This window comes from Rana temporaria, chromosome 3, assembly GCF_905171775.1.
Source record: "Rana temporaria chromosome 3, aRanTem1.1, whole genome shotgun sequence".
Lineage (NCBI taxonomy): Eukaryota > Metazoa > Chordata > Amphibia > Anura > Ranidae > Rana > Rana temporaria.
The window spans coordinates 105,582,068-105,606,472 of NC_053491.1; the positions used below are offsets into that span (position 1 = coordinate 105,582,068).

Below are 24,405 nucleotides of genomic sequence, written 5' to 3' on the forward strand. Positions count from 1 at the left end.
TTTCTAGTGCCATTTGAATACCACATGTTATGACTTTGCATGTCCTATTCCAGTCCTCATTTTTAGGTCAGCGCGGATTAGTCGAAGATGACTTTCTGACCAAGGTTCTGGAGGGCATGGCTTTTGCTGGATTTGTCACCGAGAGAGGTCCTCCATACAGATCAACTGATTTATTTGATGAGGTAGGCCATACGTTTCTTTCTAAGAGAAGGTAGCATTTAGCTGTCAAACAAAATAATGCACTTACAACTTTAATCGCCATTGTTTTTTTTTTTTTCTTAAGCTGGTTGCGTATGATGTCAGGAAACTTCAGTACGAGGAGGGAAGTCAGAAATATCTCATGAAGTATATTCGGGACTTGGCCGAGAAGCTCTATCGAAATGTATGTGGTTATTTAATTATTATGATTGATACAGGATGTCTACAGCAGCAAAAGTTTATGCAGCACGTTAAGAAATGAAGGGAGGTCATTACAGTTATAATAATCAATATAGGAGGGTTCAGAGGGCCCTGCTTGTGAAAGCTTACAATCTAAAGGGAGAGGCAAGTGATACAAAACGTAATAAGTGTGGGGGTGATGAGTTGATGGAAAAAGTAAAATTCAAGTTGTTAGATAAAGTTGGGATTGGCTTAGTTAAAAACATGATTTGTCAAGGATTGTTCGAAGGCAGACAGAGTATGAGATAGCTGGATACATTGAGGTAAAGGGTTTCAAAGCAAGGGGGAGGCTCTGGAAACGGGCATTGTAGGAGGTGACAAGGTAGCTAGCGTGCATGAGGTCTTGGGAGTAGCAAAGAGCATAGTGTTTTTTTGTGATATTTTAAGGTGAGTCTTGTGATGTAGCTTAGGGCAGAGCTGTGAATGGTTTTATATTTTGTAGGTAGTATTTTGAATTTTTGAAGCCAGTGGAGGGATTGACGATAGAATTGATGGAACAATTAATGGTTGGATAGAAGGATGAATCGGGCAGTAGCATTTATGATAGACTGAAGGTACCATAGTCTGTGTTGAGGTACGCCAACAAGGAGAGATAACAGGGAAGTGACTTGGAAGCTTTGTGCTGTCATTTGTTAAGAAGGGGCTAATTTTGGGAAATATTGTGGATCATTATTTGGGCAGTGATTAGATGTGTGTCTGGAAATGGGAGGACGTAGTCCAGGATTACACTGAGCACCCTGGCCTAAGGGGAGTGAATAATTGCAGTGCTGTTAATCTCAATGGAGAAGGTTAGGGGGGTGTAGGATATTACAAGTTCAGTTTTGCGAGAGTGAGTGTTAGGAAGTGGTGTGACTGCCATTCAGATATGTCAGTAAGTTAGTATGCGTGAGTAGACAGAAGGGGTGAGCTGAAGAGTGGAGAGATAGATCGGATGTCATTAGCATGGAGATGGTTTTGCAAATCTTAGGCGGTTAACAACTGACCCAGGGAAGAGGTGTAGCTAGAGAATAGAAGGGCGCAGAGGACAAAACCTTGGAAGATGCCTACAGAAGAAGGAAGAGGAGCGGAGGAGATGGAGATGTACAGTAGATGACATTGAAGGTAAGCTGAAATAGGTAGAAGGTGGAACCAGGAAAGAGCAGAGTAGGTTCTAAGAAATTGATTCAAGGGTCCTAACAAACCAACATGCACCGGACTACATGTTCAGCAGTAATGCCAGAGCTGCGCTCAAAAATTTCCTGCAGTAGACTCTTGGGTCATCACCACTATGCTCGTATTCGGGGAGCGTTATCAAACATTTTGTAGCCATAACAGTAACAAAGTGCTGTAGTGTATTGAGGAAAGATTGCTGAAACTAAAATTGGTATAGGTTGCAGTGCATTTTTAGATTTCACTCTACATAATCTGTGGTTTTTGTTTAAGTTTCATAATTTTTAGAAGCTTTTTTTCAGTTAAAGCGGATGTGCGCTCAAAAAAAAAATATTAAAAGCCAGCAGCTACAAATACTGCAGCTGCTGACTTTTAATATTAGGACACTTGCCTGTCCTGGAGTCCAGCGGCGTCCGCAGCATAGGACGAGCGATCGCTCGTCATCCTGCTGCTCCCCCCTCCATCCACGGTGAGGGAACCAGGAAGTGAAGCGCTCCGGCTTCACTGCCCGGTTCCCTACGGCGCATGCGCGAGTCGCGCTGCGCCCGCCGATTGGCTCACACGCTGTGTGCTGGGAGCCGAGCGTTCCCAGCACACAACGGGGGACAGACGGGAAGTCAGGAAAAACCCGTCTTTTGCCCGTGACGTGTGGCCGGAAGTGGGTGCAAATACCTGTCTTTAAGACGGGTATCTGCACCCCCCCTCCCCCCTGAAAGGTGTCAAATGTGACACCGGAGGGTGCCGATCAGCGCGACTTCACTTTAGGGTGGAGATCCGCTTTAATGTCTTATGCCCAGCAGGCCCATATTCATAAATTGGCTGACTTGATTTTTTTATTTTTTTTATGCAATGTATGTATTTGCCTTAGGATTAGGAAGAGTGTGGTTATTTGTCTGTCTAATATTTATTGAATATGTGTTTAATTTCCTCTTTACCATTAGGAAAACCCTTACCCAGCTGTCAGCATGCATAAAGTACAACGGCCAGCAGAGGGTAGTCATTTACGACCCCAGAACAAGCCTTTCCCTCTGCTGGATGAAAGCAGTATACAGTGGATCTTGGACCAGGCTGCTGCCAAAATGCAGAATGCACCCCCAGCTGTTAAAGCCGAAAAGAAATGCATGGTGCCTCCAGGACCACCTATTGGTTTGTAAATTGGTTCTCTTGGCACTTTATCAGACTTGTCCAAACTTATTCTTGTGCCATTTTCTGCACTTTTTATGCAGATTTTCTGAGGTTTTTTTTTAACCCACCCTAAATTAATTTTATTTTACTATTCTTTCTTTTCTTTTTTTCTGTCTTTTCTTGTAGCTTCCTTCTCTTATTATTTTTATGTCTGTCATTGTAGAAGCAATAGTGGATCGAAATGGCAGTGCTCTGGCTAATAGCAACCGGCGGCTAGAAGTTGTGAGAAACTGTATTTCCTACATCTTTGAGAACAAAATGCTTGATGCCAAGAAGGTGACTACAAGTATTTATTATATATGCAGGTCTAGCTAAATAGTTTTTTTATTTTTATTTTATATTATTGAATAGGAGTGATGCATACATACGTTTCTATAAAGCAATGCATCTTAATGAGTATTTGGAGCCTTCTGCCTGTTGGAGAAATTTTGTCTTAACTTCTGGAGAAAGTGAACTTAAATTACTCCACTGTAACAAGAACAGCTGCCCCCATTGGAAGACTTCTCCTTATTGGGGACCTAGACAGCAATAAAAGCTTGAGTCTTTCCTGCTCTATCAAATACGAAAAGAAATGTTTTGGCTAAAGATTCAATAACTTCAGAAGGTACCAGTTGTACATGTCCTTCAGTTATGGACAGCATACATTTCTAAGTGATGCAAAGAATTTGGATTTCTGAAATGAAATGCCTCCTTAGTCACCTGTAGCTTTTCTCAGTAGTTGCAGCTCTGTTGGCAGTGTCAGTACATGCTTTTGTGTGGTCATCCTTCCACTACACGACCCTCCTTATGTCAGCCTTTTTGTCCATGCACCCATCGGCGCTTACAGGTGTTTGAGGCTGAAAAATAAAATCACTTGCGCATTCAGAAGATAAGTGTTTTAACAGAAAAAACACTTAACATGCCTAAATGCCTGTAAACGTGTAAATGCACATAGACGTTTGGCGCATTTAGCACTTGAGCGTTCACTCATTCCAGTGGCGTGAATAAATTAATATTCTGGCCTGGCCAGTGGAATGAATGAACGCCCAAAACCCTTGACACACTTAAATGCATTTGCAAAAGGTACGTTTTTGAAGCTGCTTTTCTCCTGCCAGGAGGAAAGGCATTCAGAAGAGTTGGGCAAACACCCAGTGTGCATGAAGCTTTAAAATGCTTTAGGCCAGGTCAGATTCAGAAGTATGGAGGTTGAGTTTGATTGTGATTTCTTTTTTTTTTTTTCTTTCCTTTTGCAGTTGCACCCGGCAGTACTTCGGGCATTAAAGGGACGAGCAGCTAGACAGTGTTTGACACAGGAGCTTAATCTTCATGTACAGCAGAATCGAGCAGTGTTGGATCACCAACAGTTTGATTTTGTTGTGCGTCTGATGAACTGCTGTTTACAGGTAAGCAATTATTTTTAGCTTAGACATGTCTTTTTTTTTTTTTACTTGAGTTTAACCAGGTAAGGTAGAGAGGTATAGTTGCCATCATGGTGCGTACAGAGAAAATTACCATTTACTCATCTTATGTACTATATTCATAATGTATTTCTTCCCTATTCACAGGATTGCACTCCTCTTGATGAGCATTATATAGCTGCTGCTCTTTTACCTCTCGTAACGGCATTCTGCAGGGTGAGTTTAGTAGTATAAGCCTGGTGTGTGTGTGTGTGTGTCTGTGCTTTACCTTCTCTAAAGCAAGAGTATTGATCATGTATTGACAATAAAATGACATATCAATACTTTTTCATTTTCAAAGGCATTTACATTTTCAGTTTTGTTTACTATATTTTTTTTTTTTCTTTATATTTTCTTCTAACTATATTTTCCTCTCGTCTTTGCAGAAATTGAGCCCTGGCATCACACAGTTTGCTTACAGTTGTGTGCAGGAGCATCTTGTCTGGACCAACATGCAGTTCTGGGAATCCATGTTTTATGAGGATGTCCAAAACCACATTCGCTCCCTTTATCTAAGTTTTGAAGAGCCTTCGTTGAACTCGGTAACTATTCAGTACCCTTGTTTTGTAATTATATTGTATAACGTCACCTCAGTACAGTGACTTTCACACTTGTGCATCATGAAAGAATCTGTAAAAAGAGATAGAATATTCATGATTTAACTACAGTGGGTATTTCTGAAAGATGTGTAAAGATGTAGGCTTAGTTTAATTTAGACCCAAAATGCTACTATAAGCTGGTATTTTGAGCCCAATCAATTCTTACATACGGTGTTTATCCATTGGGCAAGATGGTAGGCACAGACATACTGAAATAGATTGAAGGCCTGACACAATTTCTCATGGCGAACAGCTACTCTGCCTGCTGGCCAAATTACAAGAAATTAGACCAGTCTGCTTGGATTCCTGTGCGAAGAGAAAGGGGTGTAACCCGCACGGCTTCCTTTATTAACAATATGACATCACAAAACATATGTATTCACATTGGTCAGCTTATATAATTCACTCCTATTTTACACGCCCCCCCTGTGACGTCTGTTCTTTGCACATGGCACACATCCCACAACACATGTAGCCTTGTGTAATACAGGGACCTCAAACCCAAGCTTTCAGGGGCAAAGCCATACTTGGTATAGGGCTCTTCATAGTACAAACAGTCCACGTGTCATTCAGGCATAAAAGTTCCTTCCACAATCGCCATATTTGTTTTACTCGAGGAGAGGGCTTTGAAGTGAAGCCATTTAGGAATGCAGTAGGAGGGAGGGGTTGGAGAATAAGGAGTGAGTGGGGGGGGTCGCAGCTGCTTTTATTTTAGTCCTTTGTCCTCCATTTCAAGTGGTAACTTTTTTAAAACATCATATCTGACAAATCTGTTCAAGGAAAATAAACACTATTGTGATATATACTTTTCACACATGCATATATAGATAATGAATATAAAAACAATATAAAAGAAATTAAAAGAATATAAGAAGAGAAAACATTTCAGTGGTTCTAATAAAAGAATTGGCTTAACACAAAATAGGAATTTTAGTATAATCCATCACAATACTTTGATGGGATTTGCCTGTGTGTGGGGTCGTACAGTTGCCACCCATTCCTGAAAGCTGGATCTGTCGGCTATAGAACCATGCCGCCTTTGAAATAGTATTTGAAAATCTTTTTGAAAGAGTAGCTTAGATTACTTTCTGCCCATATAACTTTTGCAAATTAGGCCCGAGCTAGTGTAGATGGGTCAGTCTGAAAGATTATAAACCACATTTGTGAGTTCTTCTTGTATTTTATTTATGTGCCATTCTGTCGTTTTACAAGGATGAAGTGGAACAAGAAGAACGGTCTGCACTGGAGCTGGCTGCAGAGCAATGTCGGTTGTGGCCAACACTCCCACGTGAAAAACAGCTAGAGCTAATCCAGAAGGAGGAGAGCACAGTATTTAGCCAGGCCATCCACTATGCCAATCGTATGAGCTACCTACTACTACCATTGGATACTTCTAAAAATCGTCTTCTACGAGGGGGAGCAGGCTTCGGCGATACTGAAAGTGTGTCCAACAGCTTCATTACCAACAGGTTAGACACTTTGACATGAAACTTATGGGGAATTTTTCTCCTGTACCTTATCGCCTGCTAAAAACTGTTCTTTCTGTTTTTTCAGCATGGCAGGCAGTGTTGCGGAAAGTGCAGACACAGAAAGTGGGTTTGAAGAGTCAGAAAGTTCAGACGTGGCAAATTGTGTGGTCAGATTTATCACACGGTTTGTGGACAAAGTATGTACAGAGAGTGGTGTCACATCAGATCATTTGAAAGGCCTTCACACCATGATTCCTGGTACGTGGTACAAAGTCCTAACAGTAGTAATCGTGTTACATAAAGCCGACTTTTCTAAATACTTCACTGTCAACCCATCAGGTTAATTGGAATACATATGGCAGGTCAATCTATGTCATATTCATATAGAACACTAGAATATAATGAGTGCTCTATACTGACTTGTGTTGGCTTTCACTGTGTAATCCTTAATTACTTACATTAATTGCTAACCGATTCATTGCAATCTATAAGCGGTTTAAATATCTTGAGTATTTGGCTTGCTTTTGAGTAAAGGAATGTTTAATGGTCTGGATTTAATGTGTAAGGTTCTCAGTCACATGCAGTATGTTTCTAAAAAATCCAGGATATTTGTACCAAGGTCTCAAAGTGGGGACACCATGCCACATACACACACTTTATCTCTCTAATCCCACATATCCATGCTTTCTTAGTCTTGAGTTAAGTAAAACGCTGGTAGGTGCACCGAGGTTGGCATAGAGGTTGCAAATTTAAAGCAGCACTAAACTCTCCTGTCTTTTACTGCCAAGAAAGGTGCCATCTTTGCCTCTTTTTGATCTGCAGTTGACATGGTACTACATGTGTGATCAGCTATGACACCAGATATTTGATGTCTTGACAGTTTGGTTGAGCGTTAACATAGGCACACTAGTAACTACAACAATTAACTTTCAAGACATACATTGAATATTCCTGCTTTTGGTAACTGAATTTGCTGGGTTTAGTCCCACTTTAATACATATTGTTTTAAAGTTTTGTATTAAAGCTGATATCCGGGTTTACTTTAACTTTCAATAGTTTGTCCAAGCTGGCCCAAACAAACTATCTCCTTCACCAACATGTGCGCCCAGTGGGCACGCTGTATAAACGTTATCAAGCCTCAGCTACATACAGCACTGTGTTTTGGGTGTGAGAAGAGACTTTCCTGTCTCCCACTCAGAAAAAAATTGCCTTGTGCTGAGTGGCACTTTGTATACTATCAATAAATACACAGATTTCTCTGATTGGCTGAGTCGGAGAGGCGGGCCGATGACATCACTTTGTATTTATTGATAGAATCCAACGCTGCCTATGAATGGCTGAGTGCCACTTAGCCCATTGCTGTTTTGTTCCCAGTGGGAGACAGCAAGGAACACAGTGCTGTATACTGTATGTAGCCTTAGTTGCATACAGTTTATACAGCGCATCCTGCAGGCACATGTTTTAGTGAAGGAAATAGTTTGGACAATCTTCTTTAAAAAATCCTGACTTGCAAATCTCTTTTGAGACCTTGACTGACATTACTATTTGTGCAAGGGTGGGAACATCAGCTACAGGGCTTGTGTTCGGTAACTGTAATTAGCAAATTGTCATTTTGCAATACTTTCAAGCCTTCTACTATCTTGCACAGTGCGATTGGAGGAATGTATAAGTGCATATGGTGATGCTATATGTATTGCAGTTGAGGGCATTAAGTGTTGTGTTTTAGCATCACTCCGACAGACATGGTTGGTAAAGACAGATCTATAATGTATATATTATACTTAGTTTTTTTCTTCTGTAACCCTGTCATAGATATTGTTCAGATGCACATAGAGACGTTGGATGCAGTACACCGAGAGAGTAAGAGGCTTCCACCTATTCAGAAGGTGAGTGTCTCTTTGAGCTTCCTTTTTGTTCCTCAGTGTGTCTTAAATATTCAAAGTGCGAACAAAGCAGCATACAAGATCGGTACATATAGTCAATAGAGGAGACGTGGGCATAGGCCAATCTAACCACAGTCCATAACAACTGAAGTACATATAATCCGCAAACAAACACACTTCAATTAACCCATGTAAAAGTCTAATATATGGAGCATTCACTAAGGAGCAGAAAAATAAGCGTGGAGGGAACACATGAGAAGAAAACGCACAAAGGGGAAATGGTATATATAGGGAGGGGGATTACTTCTGTGTCAATGATTAGCCAAACCCCAAGAGTCAATCCAGGCAGACCAAATCTTAAACTTTTTTGGCTAATTTCTACTTGCATAGCTAAGTTTTTTATACATCAGCAAAGCTGTGTCTAGTGGCACTCCAGGAGGAAACAGTAGGAATGTGAGGTAACCTTCATTTGTGGAGAATCTCACTACGGGCATAATAAAAAGCATAGACGATAAACCATTTAACATAATGACCCAATTCTACCTCATCTAAGATATCCAGGAGCAGTATATGTCTTTAGTTGACATTTGTGTCCTTGTTTATCTCTTACAGCCCAAACTCTTGCGGCCCACATTGCTAGTTGGTGAGGACTTGCTAATGGAGGGCCTCAGAGTTTACTTACTGCCAGATGGAAGAGAGGAGGCCTCGGGTGGCAGTCTTGGAGGTCCACCGCTGCTACCTGCCGAAGGGGCTCTGTTCCTCACTACTTACCGCTGCATCTTCAAGGGTACTCCAGTTGATCCTTTAGGTAACTAGAAAAGTATTGTGATAACTTGAAAGCCTATTTTACAAATGAAAATTGATCACCTAGTAATTGCCTGTCACGTTTTTTTATTTGTACATTTCCACACATAAAATGCATGTTTTTATAAGTTACAGAAACGTGAGCGTAGTTTTTTATTGTAGAAAATCCCAGAATCTACATAATCACTTACAACAAGATATGAACAGAAGTGTCTTGTTTTGTCAGTGTCAGAACAGACGGTAGTGCGGTCCTTTCCTATTGCTTCTCTGACTAAGGAAAAGAAAATCAGTGTTCCAGCTCATTTGGACCAGTATGTGCAAGAAGGACTTCAGCTACGCTCATGTACTTTTCAGGTGAGTCTGCAATATTAATATTCTGCTTTCTGATCATTCTGCAAGTAGAAAGCTATAAAGTGATGTAATTCATCAGCTTTCCGACAGGTTTATCACATTAACTGCCCCCCTGCTGGGCAAGTACTGGAGCTACAGCAGCAGGGCTTGTGCTTTATCATCTGCATTATTTAAAGTGGAGTTCCACCCTAGAAAAAAAAAATTACACCAACAACCTGCCAAAAAATTGAAAAAATGAGGATGTTCCTAGTCCACGGCAGGTCTTCTTATTCCTCGTCCTCACGGTGTCTTCTGGGGAATGGGGCACGCTACCTTCTGGGAACTGTGTGTATCCCAGAAAGCAGCCGCCCATTCACAAAAGCGCCGCGAGACTCGCACATGCGCAGTAGGAAACGGGCAGTGAAGCTGCAAGGCTCCACTGCCTGTTTCCCTCAGTAAGGATGTCGGCGCCGGGAGCTGCCAGGATCGAGGGATTGGCCTCGGGGGGCCGACATCGCGGGCGCCTAGGACAGGAAAGTGTCCTTATTAAAAGTCAGCCGCTAAAGTGTTTGTAGCGGCTGACTTTAAAAAAAAAAAAAAAAATCGGGGGTGAAACCCTGCTTTTACTTGAATATGTGTCATGCCCTCTAGCTTTTTGCTGTCGGATATGAACTTTGATATATTGGCACAATTTAGTAAATGTTTCTGACATCCCGTCTTTCATTGACTTGGTGATCAATAAAGACCATCACCATATATTTAATATCGTTTATTTTATATTTATATATTTAATATTCAATACTGTTGGCACTATAAAAATTGTGTATAATAATATTGCGCCTTTTATACATTCACAGTTCAGTTATTCTGGGATGTCATCTGCTGCAATAGCAGAAAATAATCTTATCTGATTAACATTCTGAGTTTTAATCCCCTCATTTTGTTGGCTCCAGCTCTTGCGAGTGGCATTTGATGAGGAGGTTCCATCTGAAGTGTCTGAGGGTTTCCGCAAGCAACTTCACAAGCTTAGGTATCCTCAGGATGTCCTTGGGACTTTTCCATTGAATGTTGGTCTCGCTCTCCCACATGCTTCCCAACCCAGGACCAAGGACAAGAACCCCTCCATCAAGTAAGTAAAGGTTCTACTCCAGTCAATTGAATTAAAGCGCAAATGTCCTAATATTCATATCTTCAGCAACTGTGCAGATTTTTTTATTTTTTTGTATCCCTTTTAGCTTCTAATGAATACTCATACAAATAAAAGGCTTTGTTTTTTTGCATTGGGCCCCTCAAGGCTTCCTGTCATGTTTTTTTTCCTTAGTGTCTCTATATACATTTTTCTCTGTATTGTCCATCTCCTCTGTTCAAACTTTCTAATGGAGGCTACGTTTGATACCTACTCTAAAAAAAATCCTGCTGTGTCCTGATCCTTGTCGTACCTTAGGCCTTTTTGTAAAGTGATCCCTGTGTTTCTCTGTAGTTCCCTTCATGTCAGTGACGTGTTCCAGGGTCGTCTGTCTGTGGGTTTATCTGTTGGCCTCTTCCATTCAGAAACGTAAGACCGCACATTTACACCCAGCCTGGTTCATGGTCTTATGGTGCCAACCAAGCTTCCTGGTGTGCAGCTTCTTTTTAACTGTCTTATTTCTGTATGGGCAATGGAGGAAATGGTTAACGGTAAAATGCCTACTGGGGAATGAAATATAATGAGGAAGCTTTGTCCTTCTGTTGCATAGCATTGGGTGAAACTTGCCAACAATACTGTCATGGCTTCATTATTCTTACATTAATATTGTTGGTGTGTAAGCGATGTCTACTGTAAAAATGTAAAGAGAAAACACTGTGGCTTTCAGCCAGTTTAGGACTTCATACTGTCTGATGACAAGTGGTTTTTTTCAGACTATGTACAAGTAAAACCTTGGATTGCAAGCATAATTTATTCCAGAAACATGCCTATAATTCAAAGCACTCTTATATCAAAGCGAATTTCCCCATAAGAAATAATGGAAAATCAAATGATTCGTTCCACAACCATTTATAAAACAATTGTAGCAATGTGATAGTTTGCGTAACCATAAAATGTCCATCCACAAGGGGATTAGAAGCAAAATCCAGCAGGAGCTACAGAGTATTAAAGTGGTTGTAAACCCGTTACAACCATTTTTAACTACAGGTAAGCCTAGATTAAGGCTTACCTGTAGGTGCTTGAAATATCTCCTAAACCTTCACGGTTTAGGACAGGGATATGCAATTAGCGGACCTCCAGCTGTTGCAAAACTACAAGTCCCATCATGCCTATGTCTCTGGGAGTCATGCTTGTGGCTGTCAGAGTCTTGCTATGCCTCATGGGATTTGTAGTTCTGCAACAGCTGGAGGTCCGCTAATTGCATATCCCTGGTTTAGGAGATATTTACAAAAATCTCAGGCGCTAATGTCTATGGCGCATGCGCACTTTAGGAACGGCGAGCGTGCCGTTCCTAATGGAGGCCGTGCCGTGACTGGGTGGCTCCCGCACGCATGCGTAGGAGTAACGTCATCGTGGCTCTGGCCAATCACGGCATACCCGGAAGTCAGTCCCGGGAGGGATGATGGCCGCCCGAGTGGTGTACGAGGACGGCTGCGGGGGCTTCGATCTGAGGGGAGTATTATATAATGAGCTAGTATGCATAGCATACTAACTCATTATGCCTTTGCCTTGCAAGGGTTTTTTTTTTATAGGCTTTACTCCCTCTCTAAAGAGAATTGTGGCAATAGGTTAGCTAAATGTTGTACCTTCATTAAATGTAACCATTTTGCTACACCATTTTGCCTCTCTTCTCTTTTATACTCGGTTGTGACACGACGCTACTCTTATATCAATACATCACTTGCATATTAAGTCAAAATGTATTAAAACATTTTGCCTGTCTTGCAAAATGCTCTCAAACCAAGTTACTCTCAAACCAAGGTTTTACTTGTATCTAGTTTTGAAGGGCCAATAGAGAATGGATTACAGGGAAGTAGAAATAATGAGAACAATGGCATCACATGATATAAAAACAGTAATAGGGATAAAGCTCAAAATAGGGAACTGAAGTAATACTGCTCTACTAAATCGCACATCATTAAGGATTCTCTGGTTCTTAAAGCGGGGGTTCACCCAAAAATAATTTTTTAACATTACATTCAGCCGAGTTGTCCTAATGACAATCGGCTGTTTTTTTTTTTTGTTTTTTTTCCCCGTACATACCGTATTTTCACCGCCGCGTCCGGGTATGTCTTATGCAGGACTGGGCATTCCTAATTGATTGACAGGCTTCCGACCGTCGCATACAGCGCGTCACGAGTTCCCGAAAGAAGCCGGACTGCGAGTCGGCTCTATACGGCGCCTGCGCACCGACGTTCGGCTTCTTTTCGGCAACTCTTGCCGCTCAGTATGCGATGGTCGGCAGCCTGTCAATCAATTCGGAACGCCCAGTCCCGCAGAAGACATACCCGGAAGCGTCGGTGAAAATACGGTATGTACGGGGGGAAAAAAAAAAACAGCCAATTGTCATTAGGACAACCCGGCTGAATGTAATGTTAAAATTTTTTTTTTTGGGTGAACCTCCGCTTTAAATCATTTCTAAATGGATCATTCAGTCATGCCACTGATCCAGTAAGGGGTCCATTATGATAAATGCTGCATTATTCCATTGTGGGGGTCTTCTAAAGTATTCTAAAGATCCATACATCTGTATATTTGAAAATCATTTGCGATTATCATGTGTTTACACGGTATTCTATTTTATATATTGAATATTGTGGAACATGTGACTATGTTTACCGAAGTAGTAAAATTGTCAGCATTTACGATTAGTTGAAGATCAGATTTTTTCAGCTAATTCTTTGGGACATACAGACCTCAAAGTCCTTGCATTTACATTGTATTGTGATAATTCATTTATACCTTATGCCAGCCTCACACAACCTTTTCAAAACAGAGGATCCATTGAATTAACTGTCCAAGCTCAGGGAACCTCTGCTAAAAAATTACTATATCTACAACTCATAATACGTTAGTGTGATGGTCATTGGGAAGAATGCACCTTACTCTTGTGGTCAGTGGGAAGATTTACCCCTTGCATACAGCTAAAAAAAAAAAAATCAGTGATGACAGAAGGAACTTCCACTATATGACCAAAAGTATTTGGGCACCTGCCTTAACACGCACATGAACTCTAATGGCATCCCAGTCTTAGTCCGTAGGGTTCAATATTAAGTTGGCCCACCCTTTGCAGCTATAACAGTTTCAACTCTTCTGGGAAGGCTGTCCACAAGGTGTAAGAGTGTGTTTATGGGAAGGTTTGACCATTCTTCCATTTGTGAGGTCAGGCACTGGCTTGCAGTCTCCGCTCGAATTCATCCCAAAGGTGTTCTATCGGGTTGACGTGCAGGCAAGTCAAGTTCCTCCACCCCAAACTCGTTCATCCATGTCTTTATGGAACTTGCTTTGTACACTGGTGCGCACTCATGTTGAAACAGATAGGGGCCATCCCCAAACTGTTACCACAAAGTTGGGAGCATGAAATTGTCCAAAATATCTTAGTATGCTGACGCCTTAACAGTTCACTTCACTGGAACTAAGGGGCCAAGCCCAACCCCCTGAAAAACATCCCCACACCATAACAAATGATTTGGACCATTGCGCAAAGCAAGGTCCATAAAGACATGGATGAGCGAGTTTGGGGTGGAGGAACTTGACTTGCCTACACAGAGTCCTGACCTCAACCTAAACTTTTTTGGGATGAATTGGAGCAGAGACTACGTTCCAGGCCTTCTTGTCCAACATCAGTGCCTGACCTTGCAAATGCGCTTCTGGAAGAATGGTTAAATATTCCTATAGACATACTCCTAAACCTTGTGGGCAGCCTTCCCAGTAGAGTTGAATCTGTTATAGCGGCAAAGAGTGGGCCAATGCAATATTGAACCCTCTGGACTAAGACTGGGGTGCCAGTAAAGTGTGTGTAGGCAGGCGTCCCAATACTTTTGGTAATATAGTGTATCTGAGAGGCAGAAATTGCTCAAGGAATCCCTAGCAACCTCGGGAGGAACCCTAGTTGAGAAAACATGCGTTTATATTGCACATTAATTATATACAATATATACTATTCATATGATCCTGTTGTATCAAGTGAAGGATTATAGTGCCTACACTTCTGGTGTTCTAAAGTGACCAACCTAAACCACGTGCTTCATGCAGTACCATATCCATTTTATATCATTTGATGCCGTTTCTCTTTTTATCCTTAGATCTTTTAGCAAATACCCTTTAGGAGTAATGCTTACTAAGCATTGCACCTGGCTTGATCACCCATTGCTAATGTAACATGTCTAGCGCTAGGATTTTTTTTTACATTGGTACAGTGTAAATTGGGTGTGGCTGTCACTACAGCATTATGCGCAAGCAATGTGTTTGGATGAAATCAGTATACCGGTACTTTGTATATATAAACGTATCCAAACTGAATGTTGCTTGCACAGAATTAGAGGTGGTATACTGGAGGATGTTTATGAAAACTAGTGTGGAAATCTTTTGTTGCTGTATTTCCAAGCAATTTATGTATTCAATGCTTTTTCACATCTGAGCAGTTTGGTACACGGCATACTGTGTATTACCAGGGAAACCTATTTATTATTCAGATTGGTGCGTTTACATTAGGTGACCTTTCACAATGTGCTTTCAGATTCCTGCATTCAGTAGTCTACATGCAGTGCAATGATAAGTGTGCTGTTTAAAACTCATTCACAACATTTAAGCCTCGTACACACGACCGGTTTTCCCGCCGGGAAAACTGCCATGAGAGCTTTTGGCCGGGAAAACCGGCCGTGTGTATGCTCCATCCGGTTTTCCCAACCACAAAACTGCCGGGGGAAAAAAGACAACCAGCTCTCTTTTTTTTTTTTTTTTTGCCAGGATTCCCGGCGTTTTTTAACCCGGCAGTTTTCCTTATGGGAAACACTGCGATGGAGCATACACACGGCCAGGATTCCTGACCAAAGCTCTTGTGGCAGTTTACCTGTCGGGAAACCCGGTCTTATGTAGGGGGAAAAAGTTACAGAGCAGGTTCTCGTTTTTTCCGGTGGGACTTTTTACCGCCAGGAATCCCATACGGGTGTACGAGGCTTTACATTGCACTCTGGTGCTTTCTGACCTGTGGTTCCTCCAAGATGTGAATTAGTTCAAGGTACAGGGACTAGCCCTGTCATTAATTACTCCTGACTTTTTACTATCCCAACTTTGGGAACCCCCCCAGAACTGTCTGTTCCCTTATAGGCAAAATCATCATCAAGCATGTCCAAATACAAGCCTCTGATGTGTTATAATATTTGTAGAATATTCTTATATAAAGCATCTTTTTGTGCAGTTTTTCATCTTTTTGTGCACTGTTCTTGAATCAGTTTTCATAAACATCAGCTAGTATTCCACCATAAGCAGTACAGCTGACCTCAGCTTTGCGAGTCGCGGTCTTTTTTCCCATACAAATCCTGCATTTATTTGGCTACTCCTGCTGGTGTGGAAACTGTAAGGTGTAATTTGGAGTACATATACCAAGCTATAATCCTTATGTCTCTGCAGTCATACGTCTTGTATTTTCATCTCCATTTATAATAGTTTTCCTTTTTGTGGAATTTACTCCTTATTTCTTCAAGGACGTTATCTAAGAACCTTGTGAAGAATGCCAAAAAGACAATTGGCAGGCAGTATGTGACACGCAGGAAGTACAGCCCTCCATCCTGGGATCTCCGGAGTAGTCAGAACTCTTTGGAACAGCAGAGTGATGACATTTCTGGTAGGTGTAATGGTATAAATGCTGAAGGGTAATGGAATAAATACAAAGCAACTGTTAAGAGGTTCTGAAGTGTGAGCTCCTGCATTGCTGTCTAATGTGGTGAAAAAGGTGACCTTCTTCCAACCTTCGGTTTTCTAAGGCTGGCCATAGATTAGTCTTTTTTTTTTTCGTTCAGATTGTGGGTTAAAAAAAAAGGTGGATGGGTGACTGAGCTATTGTATTCTGATGACGGGGAGACTTCCCTGCCGTCAGAAAACACTGATTGGTTCTTCCGGCTATAGCCAGTGGTATTGATTGAGTGGCAAAAATCCAACAGGACGGTAGATTGGTAGATCGACTTCTGTACAATCACCCTGCCCATACATGGATCGAAATGTGGCTGATTCAGCAGGAAATTTTAATCAATGCCCTGAAAGTCTTGGGAGGGGATGGACCCACCTACACCCTAACAGTCACACGTGCAAAAATGTGTACAAACACAAAAAGTGACACACACAGGAATAAATGAAAGAAAGTTGGGGAGATTGAAAGGTGGCCATTGTGCAATACCAGGAATAAAAAAAATCCAGGAGGCAGGTGGGGGCATATACACCATAGGCTTTCAAGTCCCTATCCAACCCCTGACCGGATCAATGCATTCCTCAGTCTCCACCAGATAGAGAGCCCTTCTAGGTTTTCTCAGGAAGAAAACCTATTGGCTTATTGCCGTCTCTACTGTCGTACTAATCACTAGTTACAGTTTTTCATATCGCTTGAATTGAATTTAGCATGGCATGGTATTGTGATCATTTAAGAGATGGAGAGATGTCTCTGCTCAAATATAAATAACTTGTGTATATGTGTGTGTGTGTGTATGTGTATATATATATATATATATATATATTATATATATATATATATATAGCACATTAGGTGTTAAGGGGTAGGCACACATGTTAAAACCGAAAATTCTGAATTAACATTAACTGAAAAAGTTTGCTGCGTACCTCATTTCAATTATAGATGCAAATCCATCTACAGTAAGCTATAGAGGAAGTAAATACTACTATTGTCACCTTCATTTATGCAAGATCTCACAAATCCTTTATTTGGAGTATATATGGTCACGTTTTTTTATTGCAGTGTCTGAGGATATGGAAAGAAGTACACTGACAATTTCCACACTGAAGGCTCCTGACAAACAGGCAGGGGGTAATCTGGCAGAGAGAGCGTGCTGCCGTGACTACCAGAGAATGGGGCTCGGTACGCTGAGTAACAGCTTGACTCGTGCTAAAAATGAACCATTTAGAATTTCAACTGTAAATCGCATGTATGCAGTTTGTAACAGGTAAGCTGTGTTTTATGATGATGATTTTGTTTGATCTGTGCACTTTGATGTCAGTTATGCACCAAGATATTTAGTAGAATGTGTTTTTGTTCATTTTTAACTTTGTTTCCTTGTGTTTTTTTTTTTTTCTGTCTTTATGACTCAGCTACCCAGGATTACTTATAGTGCCACAGACTATCCAGGACAACACGCTACAGAAGATATCCCGCTGCTACAGGCAAAATAGATTTCCAGTAGTGTGTTGGCGCAGTCCTCGGACCAAAGCCGTTCTGCTACGTTCAGGGGGGCTTCACGGCAAAGGTGTAGTTGGACTCTTCAAATCTACCAATACCACTGCCACTGGTGAGTGCTCATCTTTTATTGGTATGGGTATTGGGGCTAAACCGAACACACCTGGGTTTAGTTCGTAGAGGTTGGACTGAACATATCAGAAGTTCAGATTCCACATCCTTACCCCATTGAAGTCAATGAAAGCTAAATCTGTCAAATCAATTCTCCATTTTTAAGACTAATGGCCTTTTAGTCGGGGGGGGGGGGGGTCATGGGTGCTGGTTACTGCCCAAGGGAAACATGTAGCAATGCAAAAAATAAAACCTAAAATTTGTATTGACCAGTACATTTAGGAATGCTGTTCTATAATCATTTTTTTTTTTGTAAATCCTCCTCTCAAAAAATACACACCAAACACTCAAGGAATAGGAGGGTCTGGTATGTAATTTGCAGGAAAGCGCGCATTAACAGCCATTTTTCCTCTGTCACACTTTTGCTATGCATGTTAACCAAAAAAAAAGGACATGGGATTCTCCTCAAAATCCATACCAGATCCTCCTTTGGATGGGCTCCCACACAAAATTCAATGAGATAATGCCCTCCCTACCCACCAAAATCAATGCTAAATGGCCACATTTGGTCAGCGATGTCACCACCACCCCACCCATCTGATTACCGTATTTGCCGGCGTATAAGGCGACTGGGCGTATAAGACGACCCCCCTAATTTTCCAGCTAAAATGTTGGTTTTGGGATATACGCGTTGTATAAGACGACCCCCTTCCTACTAGTCTGTCTGGAAGCTGAGGGGTAGCAGGAACAATCGCTGGCAGGAAAAAACGCTGACAGGAACCTGCTTTATTCAGCTTTTTTTCAAATCTCACTGCCCATTGCATGCCTCACTGTGCCCATTGCATGCCTCACTGTGCCATCAACATGCCTCACTGTGCCATACCTTATCCCTGTACTGTGTGCGTCCTTTATTCAAAAAACGCACCTCCTCCTCGTGCTGTTCCGTGATAGGCGGAACACTCAGTTTCCCAGCAGCGCCTGTGTTCGGTGTTGCGCCTATCATGGAGGTCCTCTCTTCTGAAGCCGAGGATGAGAAGACATCCCTGATAGGCGGAACACCGAACAGAGGCTCTGCTGGGAAACCGAGTGTTCCTACTATCATGGAACAGCACAAGGAGGAGGCACGGCTTTTGAATAATGGATGCCCGAGACAGGTACCAGCGTATAAGACGACCCCCGAGTTTTGAGGCAAGTTTTTAAGCCCAAAAGGTCGTCTTATACGCCGGAAAATACGGTATGTGGCTAGAAACATCCTACCATGTAAGTAATTTGGGGTTGGTAATATAACCCTTTTGGGTTGAAGTTCAGCTTTAACACCAATTGACCATGGGAAAATGTTGTGTAGTAAACGTTCAGGCGTTCAAACTAATAAGTATATAAACTAGAAATATGCATTGATATTTTCATACGGTCGGTCTCATTTGACAAGAAAAAAACTGCCTTAAGCATTGTGTGTACATCTATGTTTGCAGGCCAATCTCAGACTGACTCTACTTCTTTGGAGCAAGAGAAGTACCTCCAAGCCATAGTGACCTCGATGCCTCGCTTTGCAGAAATGAGTGGGCGCAACACTCTCAGTGCATTCCCATCCACACATCACTATGGTGAGAGATCTTGTCTGACTGTTAGTGGCTGAAATAACGATCTTTGCATTGGAATTACATTCTGTATTTTTATGTGACAATTTTTTTGGTGTATTGTTTCACCTGGTCTGCTTTGCAGTCCTAGTGTTCATTCCTTTGGCTTTGCGCATGTGTCCTCTGCATGGCTTACAAGGAAAAGCAGGAGAGGGATTTCTAGCCTCACAACTTTATGAATCTTGCTGCTGGGTGTAGTTCTGTGGCCACAACATGTTGTATTTATATTGCGAAGTCCTGTGTGGATTTCTCACATAGTTACAGTAATTGATTGACATGCTAATAGCCCTAATAGCCTGTTTTTTTTTAATTTAAATTCTACTTGTTCAGTGTATCTCACTAATATATCACTGTCTGCCAGGGTGCGAAATCTCCACAGCATAAGAGCCTCTTTTAGTGTCTTCCTGTTGGACCATAATCACAGCTTTGACATTAGGAAACTGCGCTCTCGCTCTTTTCTTTTCCTCTCTCTCCATTCTACGCTACATTGTGTGCTCATCATTGGCTCACTGAATGATAATCATGTGTGCTGAGTATTCAGTATGATTGAGTCTGTAGACAGATGTGGGTATTTGCATATTTAGGTAGAGGGCTGTTATGATTCTGTTTCTAAAAGATCTATAAAACAGTACTTTAAAAATGTTTGATTACGTTCCTGTTTCTTCCAGCATTAGTTCACATTAATCTGAATCTGTTTCCAGTCCTAACCATATACAAAGTAGGGGTGCTTTACTGGTCTCACGATTCGATTCGATTTGATTATGATTATCCTGTCCATGATTCGATTCTGTGATGCATAACGATTACTGCGCAAGTGCGCTTGGTTTAAAACTTTTTATCCAAAAAATTCAAGCAGTCAGAAAAACTCAATTTGGGATGGCTGGGGAGAGCGGAGGCAGAGGGGTGGCTGGGGAGAGCGGAGGCAGAGGGGTGGCTGGGGAGAGCGGAGGCAGAGGGGTGGCTGGGGAGAGCGGAGGCAGAGGGGTGGCTGGGGAGAGCGGAGGCAGAGGGGTGGCTGGGGAGAGCGGAGGCAGAGGGGTGGCTGGGACCAGAGAGGAAGGGGTGGTGGGATCAGTGGCAGAGGGGTGATGGGATCATTGACACTGACGCTCACCTGCTCTCACTGTCAGTTGATTCCCCCCCCCCCCCCCCTTCATGCTGCTCGGCTTCTCTTCCCCCTTCCGGTGCCTCCAGTGAAGCCTCTCCTGATGTCGGGTTTCCTCAAGCTCCTCCCCCTGCACTGTACTGTCTTTCAGCTCATCAGCTGACTTTCTGCTTCAGTGAAGGGGAGGGGGGCTTTATCCACCATGCAGGCTCTGTCTATGTGTTTCTCCCGGAGAGGCAGAGCACCGCACAGAGCGACTGATGATGTCACCAGACATCGAGTTGGCCGACTCACAGCATTCGTGCAGCATTGTGAACGTCTGAATCGTGATGCTGCGATTATATTCAACACCCCTAATACTTATGGCGCTTGAGGCAGAAAAACGGGCAGTATTTGAGTATCAAATTTGCAGTCATAGATGTAAATATGTAATTGTCCTTTTTATCTGTTTAAAAAAGTTCAGAAACAAAATGTATACTTGCCTAGGTGGATGCAGCATCAATCCGATCCGAGAACTGAGTGATCAAACACCACTAACTGCTCAGTTCTCAGTCTTCACTGAGCAGAGAGCCAGTGACTGACAGCTCACAATCATTTTATTATTAATGAATGGGCACAGTGAATTGTGTCTATACATCAAAGGACATGAAAACAGTTTCCACTGAACCGCCATTCAAATACTGCCAGAACTGACACAACATCGGATCTATTTAATGTGTAAAAGTGCAATATAGAGAAAAATTAATTATTTAGGGTACTTGCACATTGTACTGATTTATGAACATCAGACATCCATGCGGATGCGGGTGTACACCTGCATACATTTTTCCCTAGCTTTATTTTATACAATATAGTGTGGCATACGTGCATATGCATGTAAAAATACTAACCAGCAACGCAGATTTCTGTATTTTTTTTTTTTTTTTAACGCTGTGTTTTTGGGCAGCAGTGTGCAGAGTCCTTATTGAAAGGTTCTCAAACTAAAACAATTATGTGTTTTTTTCTGTTTTGTTTTTTTTGTCCCTACATTACATACTGTATACATTTCTTGTTAGTTTCTAGAATGGTGCAGAAGGAGCATTTATCCAGTGCCTTATGAAAGTATTCAGCCCCATTGGTGTTTATTTTCTGTTTTTGTGCAATACAACCTAGAATTAAAGTGGTTGTAAACCCACTATTTGGACTTTTACCTACAGGTAAGCCTATAATAAGGCTTACCTGTAGGTAAGGAGAATATCTCCTAAACCTGCACGGTTTAGGAGATATTCCCCCCGCAATGCGGGCGGCGCATGCGCAGGGGGGAATCCACGGCTGAAGGACCGGCATCCGCCGGACCCTGCCGCTTTTAAATCTCCCGCGCGCACGCGCGGGAGTGACGTCATCGCCGCTCCAGCCAATCACAGCGCTGGAGCGGCGATACCCGGAAGACACGCCGGAGCAAGATGACATCCTGCTCGGCGTGGACCAGGTAAGTGGTACACACCTCGTTCCGAGGTAAGTATTTCATAATAGGCTAGTATGCGGTGCATACTAGCCTATTATGCCTTTTGCATTGCAGGTTTGGGGGGAAAAAAAAAATGTTTATGCGGTTTACAACCGCTTTAATCTGGATTTTTTGAGACTTTGTACCATGTTATGTACACAGCATGCCTATGACCCTTTTCACTCTGGCGGATGTCGGCGGGTGTCAACGGACACATGTGTTTTGACATCTGTCACTACATAGAGAGCAATGGATGGTCTGATCGGGTCCACCTGACAGACAGATGCGATCGGTCCATCTGTGTGAAGAAGGGGCCTAAGACCTTTAAAGGTTCAAAATATTTATAACTCACTTAAATCTGTCCACACAAGCGTCTAATAGACATCCCGTGTATGATAAAGTTTGAAACACAAAATCATAAATAATATAATACATTTAGTTCAATAATGTAATCAAGCTAAAAACACTGAAATTTGTCCAAACAAGGGTGCAGCATTATTAGTCGCTAATACTAGACACTATATATTGGTTTGATAAACATGCTGAGTATGAACATTTTTGAAACCTGGGACTGCACAAAGTCCGACATCACAATCGAACTACACAGTGGAGTCAAGTAGGATATGTTTGTTATTTATTATTTTTAAAACAAACTTTTAGTATCACTTTAAGAGCCTTACAATTGCAACAAATAGTTGCTCCGCAATACTTATACACACTGAGTATTTCTGGATTATTTTAATTATTTTGTTTTAAAATGGAATTAGGAAAAACAAAAAAACGCTGTCAGTGTTTATGTACACTATGGATGAGCTCCGGCATGTTCACACAGCCCATGTGCAGAGCCCGCCAGGAAGTCGGCACTGCACTAATCACAGTTAGGGAGACATTTGCCCATCTCTGCAGCCACTCATCTGGACAATGTCTCCCTGCCTGTGATTAGCGCAGCGCCGACTTCCTGGCGGGCTCTGCACATGGGCTGTGCGAACACGCTGGAGCTCATCTTTAATTTACACAGAACTGTGCAACTCAGTCTACATTTACGGGATTGTGAGCAGGAGTGAAGTCATCCTGGCCTGGCCCAGCCTGTCAAGCTGGAAGGGGTCGCTTGCCAGGTAGCATATTAGCACATTATGGCTACAAGCTCATAGGTCCTGCTTTAATAATTGTGTCCCAAAAATATTTTGCCATAGGCATGTTGTATACATACATGGTACAAACTCGCCCCAAAAAATTATTTCAATTACAGTTTATAAGGCGCACACCAAAAAACAGGAAAAGCACCCAGGGGGGTTGTGAATACTTTTGCAAGGCACTGTAAACCTGTAACATAATTTTACGTATTCCTTACTGTAATTAGGCCAATTTATGAATGTTTCCCGAGCTTGCAGTATCTTGTAAATCTTCAACATTGAATACAGACAGATGAGAGGGTTGTCTTTGTGAGATCTTAAGGCTAAGACTTTCAGAACAGAAGGGTCAGCCTCTGATTGAGGAGATAACAGATAAATAATGGGATGTAAAGCCTTCCCAAAGTAGTATGGTTTCTCCAATTAGAGCAGAGATTCAGGATATTCTTCACAATTGTGACTGGGTCCCTCTAATGCTGTTATTGCTGCATGAGTTGACTTTACAAGATCTAAAAGATAGGCTACAGTATATGAAAATAGTATAAGGTCTTTCTTTTGCATAAGGATTTATTTAACAAATAAATAGAAATGAACAAGCAGGATGGAGGATATCCTGAGTGGTGCTTGTAATTAGCTGAGCTTTGTCCAAGGAATGTAAGCTGGTGTTTCTACTGCAGATTCTCCTGACAAACGTCAACCCAAACTGGGTTCTCTGATGAAGCAGGTGATGGGAGGGAAGGAGGACGTTCGAGGAGGTACGATTCCAAATTGTTTGGCTGTATGGACATGAATGCATATGATGGTTGCAAGGTTATACTGCGCAGTGACCCGTGGCGGTTTGAGTTTTTAGAGTGTAATGTGTTTAGTGCATTTAAAGAATGAATGCTGCATACAAGCGCCATTCATGTCAAATAATTTCGGCACTTCATTGTCACTTTGTTTTATTCATATATCAAGCATGCCAGGATAACCTTTCTGCTTATTTCACCTTGTTTTTCACATTCGGAGCTTCTTATTAATTAAGATTTTGGCCACATACTTTTCATTGGCTTTTTATGCTACGATTTCCGTCCTGCCCACTATTGTGATTTACTTTAGTAATCTTAGTCTTCATTTGTCTAGTGTTTTATTTAGTGTATCATGCTGCAGCAATCTTCCTATGCATAAGCTAAAATCACTGAATAAAGATATGGTCCCATTTGCCCTTCAGAATCCGAGTTTACTGTTGTGTGCCAGTCATATACTGTTTCAGTTGCCCCCTTGCCCTTCCTTCTCCA

General features: G+C 41.9%; 1 protein-coding gene across 6 annotated transcripts in view; it reads left to right on the forward strand.

Annotated features, from left to right (window-relative positions):
• Nucleotides 1–24,405, forward strand: part of SBF1 (SET binding factor 1) — a 175,642-nt gene that overhangs the window by 139,743 nt on the left and 11,494 nt on the right. For 4 of the 6 annotated variants that reach the window (XM_040343181.1, XM_040343183.1, XM_040343182.1 and 1 more), the window contains 18 exons: nt 54–182; nt 284–382; nt 2,529–2,733; nt 2,936–3,048; nt 4,005–4,154; nt 4,317–4,385; nt 4,595–4,750; nt 6,020–6,276; nt 6,362–6,534; nt 8,089–8,162; nt 8,772–8,967; nt 9,190–9,317; nt 10,247–10,422; nt 15,966–16,105; nt 17,228–17,432; nt 17,578–17,774; nt 19,246–19,377; nt 23,806–23,883. In XM_040343181.1, coding sequence (XP_040199115.1) covers nt 54–182; nt 284–382; nt 2,529–2,733; nt 2,936–3,048; nt 4,005–4,154; nt 4,317–4,385; nt 4,595–4,750; nt 6,020–6,276; nt 6,362–6,534; nt 8,089–8,162; nt 8,772–8,967; nt 9,190–9,317; nt 10,247–10,422; nt 15,966–16,105; nt 17,228–17,432; nt 17,578–17,774; nt 19,246–19,377; nt 23,806–23,883 — 2,677 coding nt within the window. The remainder of the gene's footprint in view (nt 1–53; nt 183–283; nt 383–2,528; nt 2,734–2,935; nt 3,049–4,004; nt 4,155–4,316; nt 4,386–4,594; nt 4,751–6,019; nt 6,277–6,361; nt 6,535–8,088; nt 8,163–8,771; nt 8,968–9,189; nt 9,318–10,246; nt 10,423–15,965; nt 16,106–17,227; nt 17,433–17,577; nt 17,775–19,245; nt 19,378–23,805; nt 23,884–24,405) is intronic. The other 2 variants (XM_040343186.1, XM_040343187.1) reach the window with 1 other exon arrangement.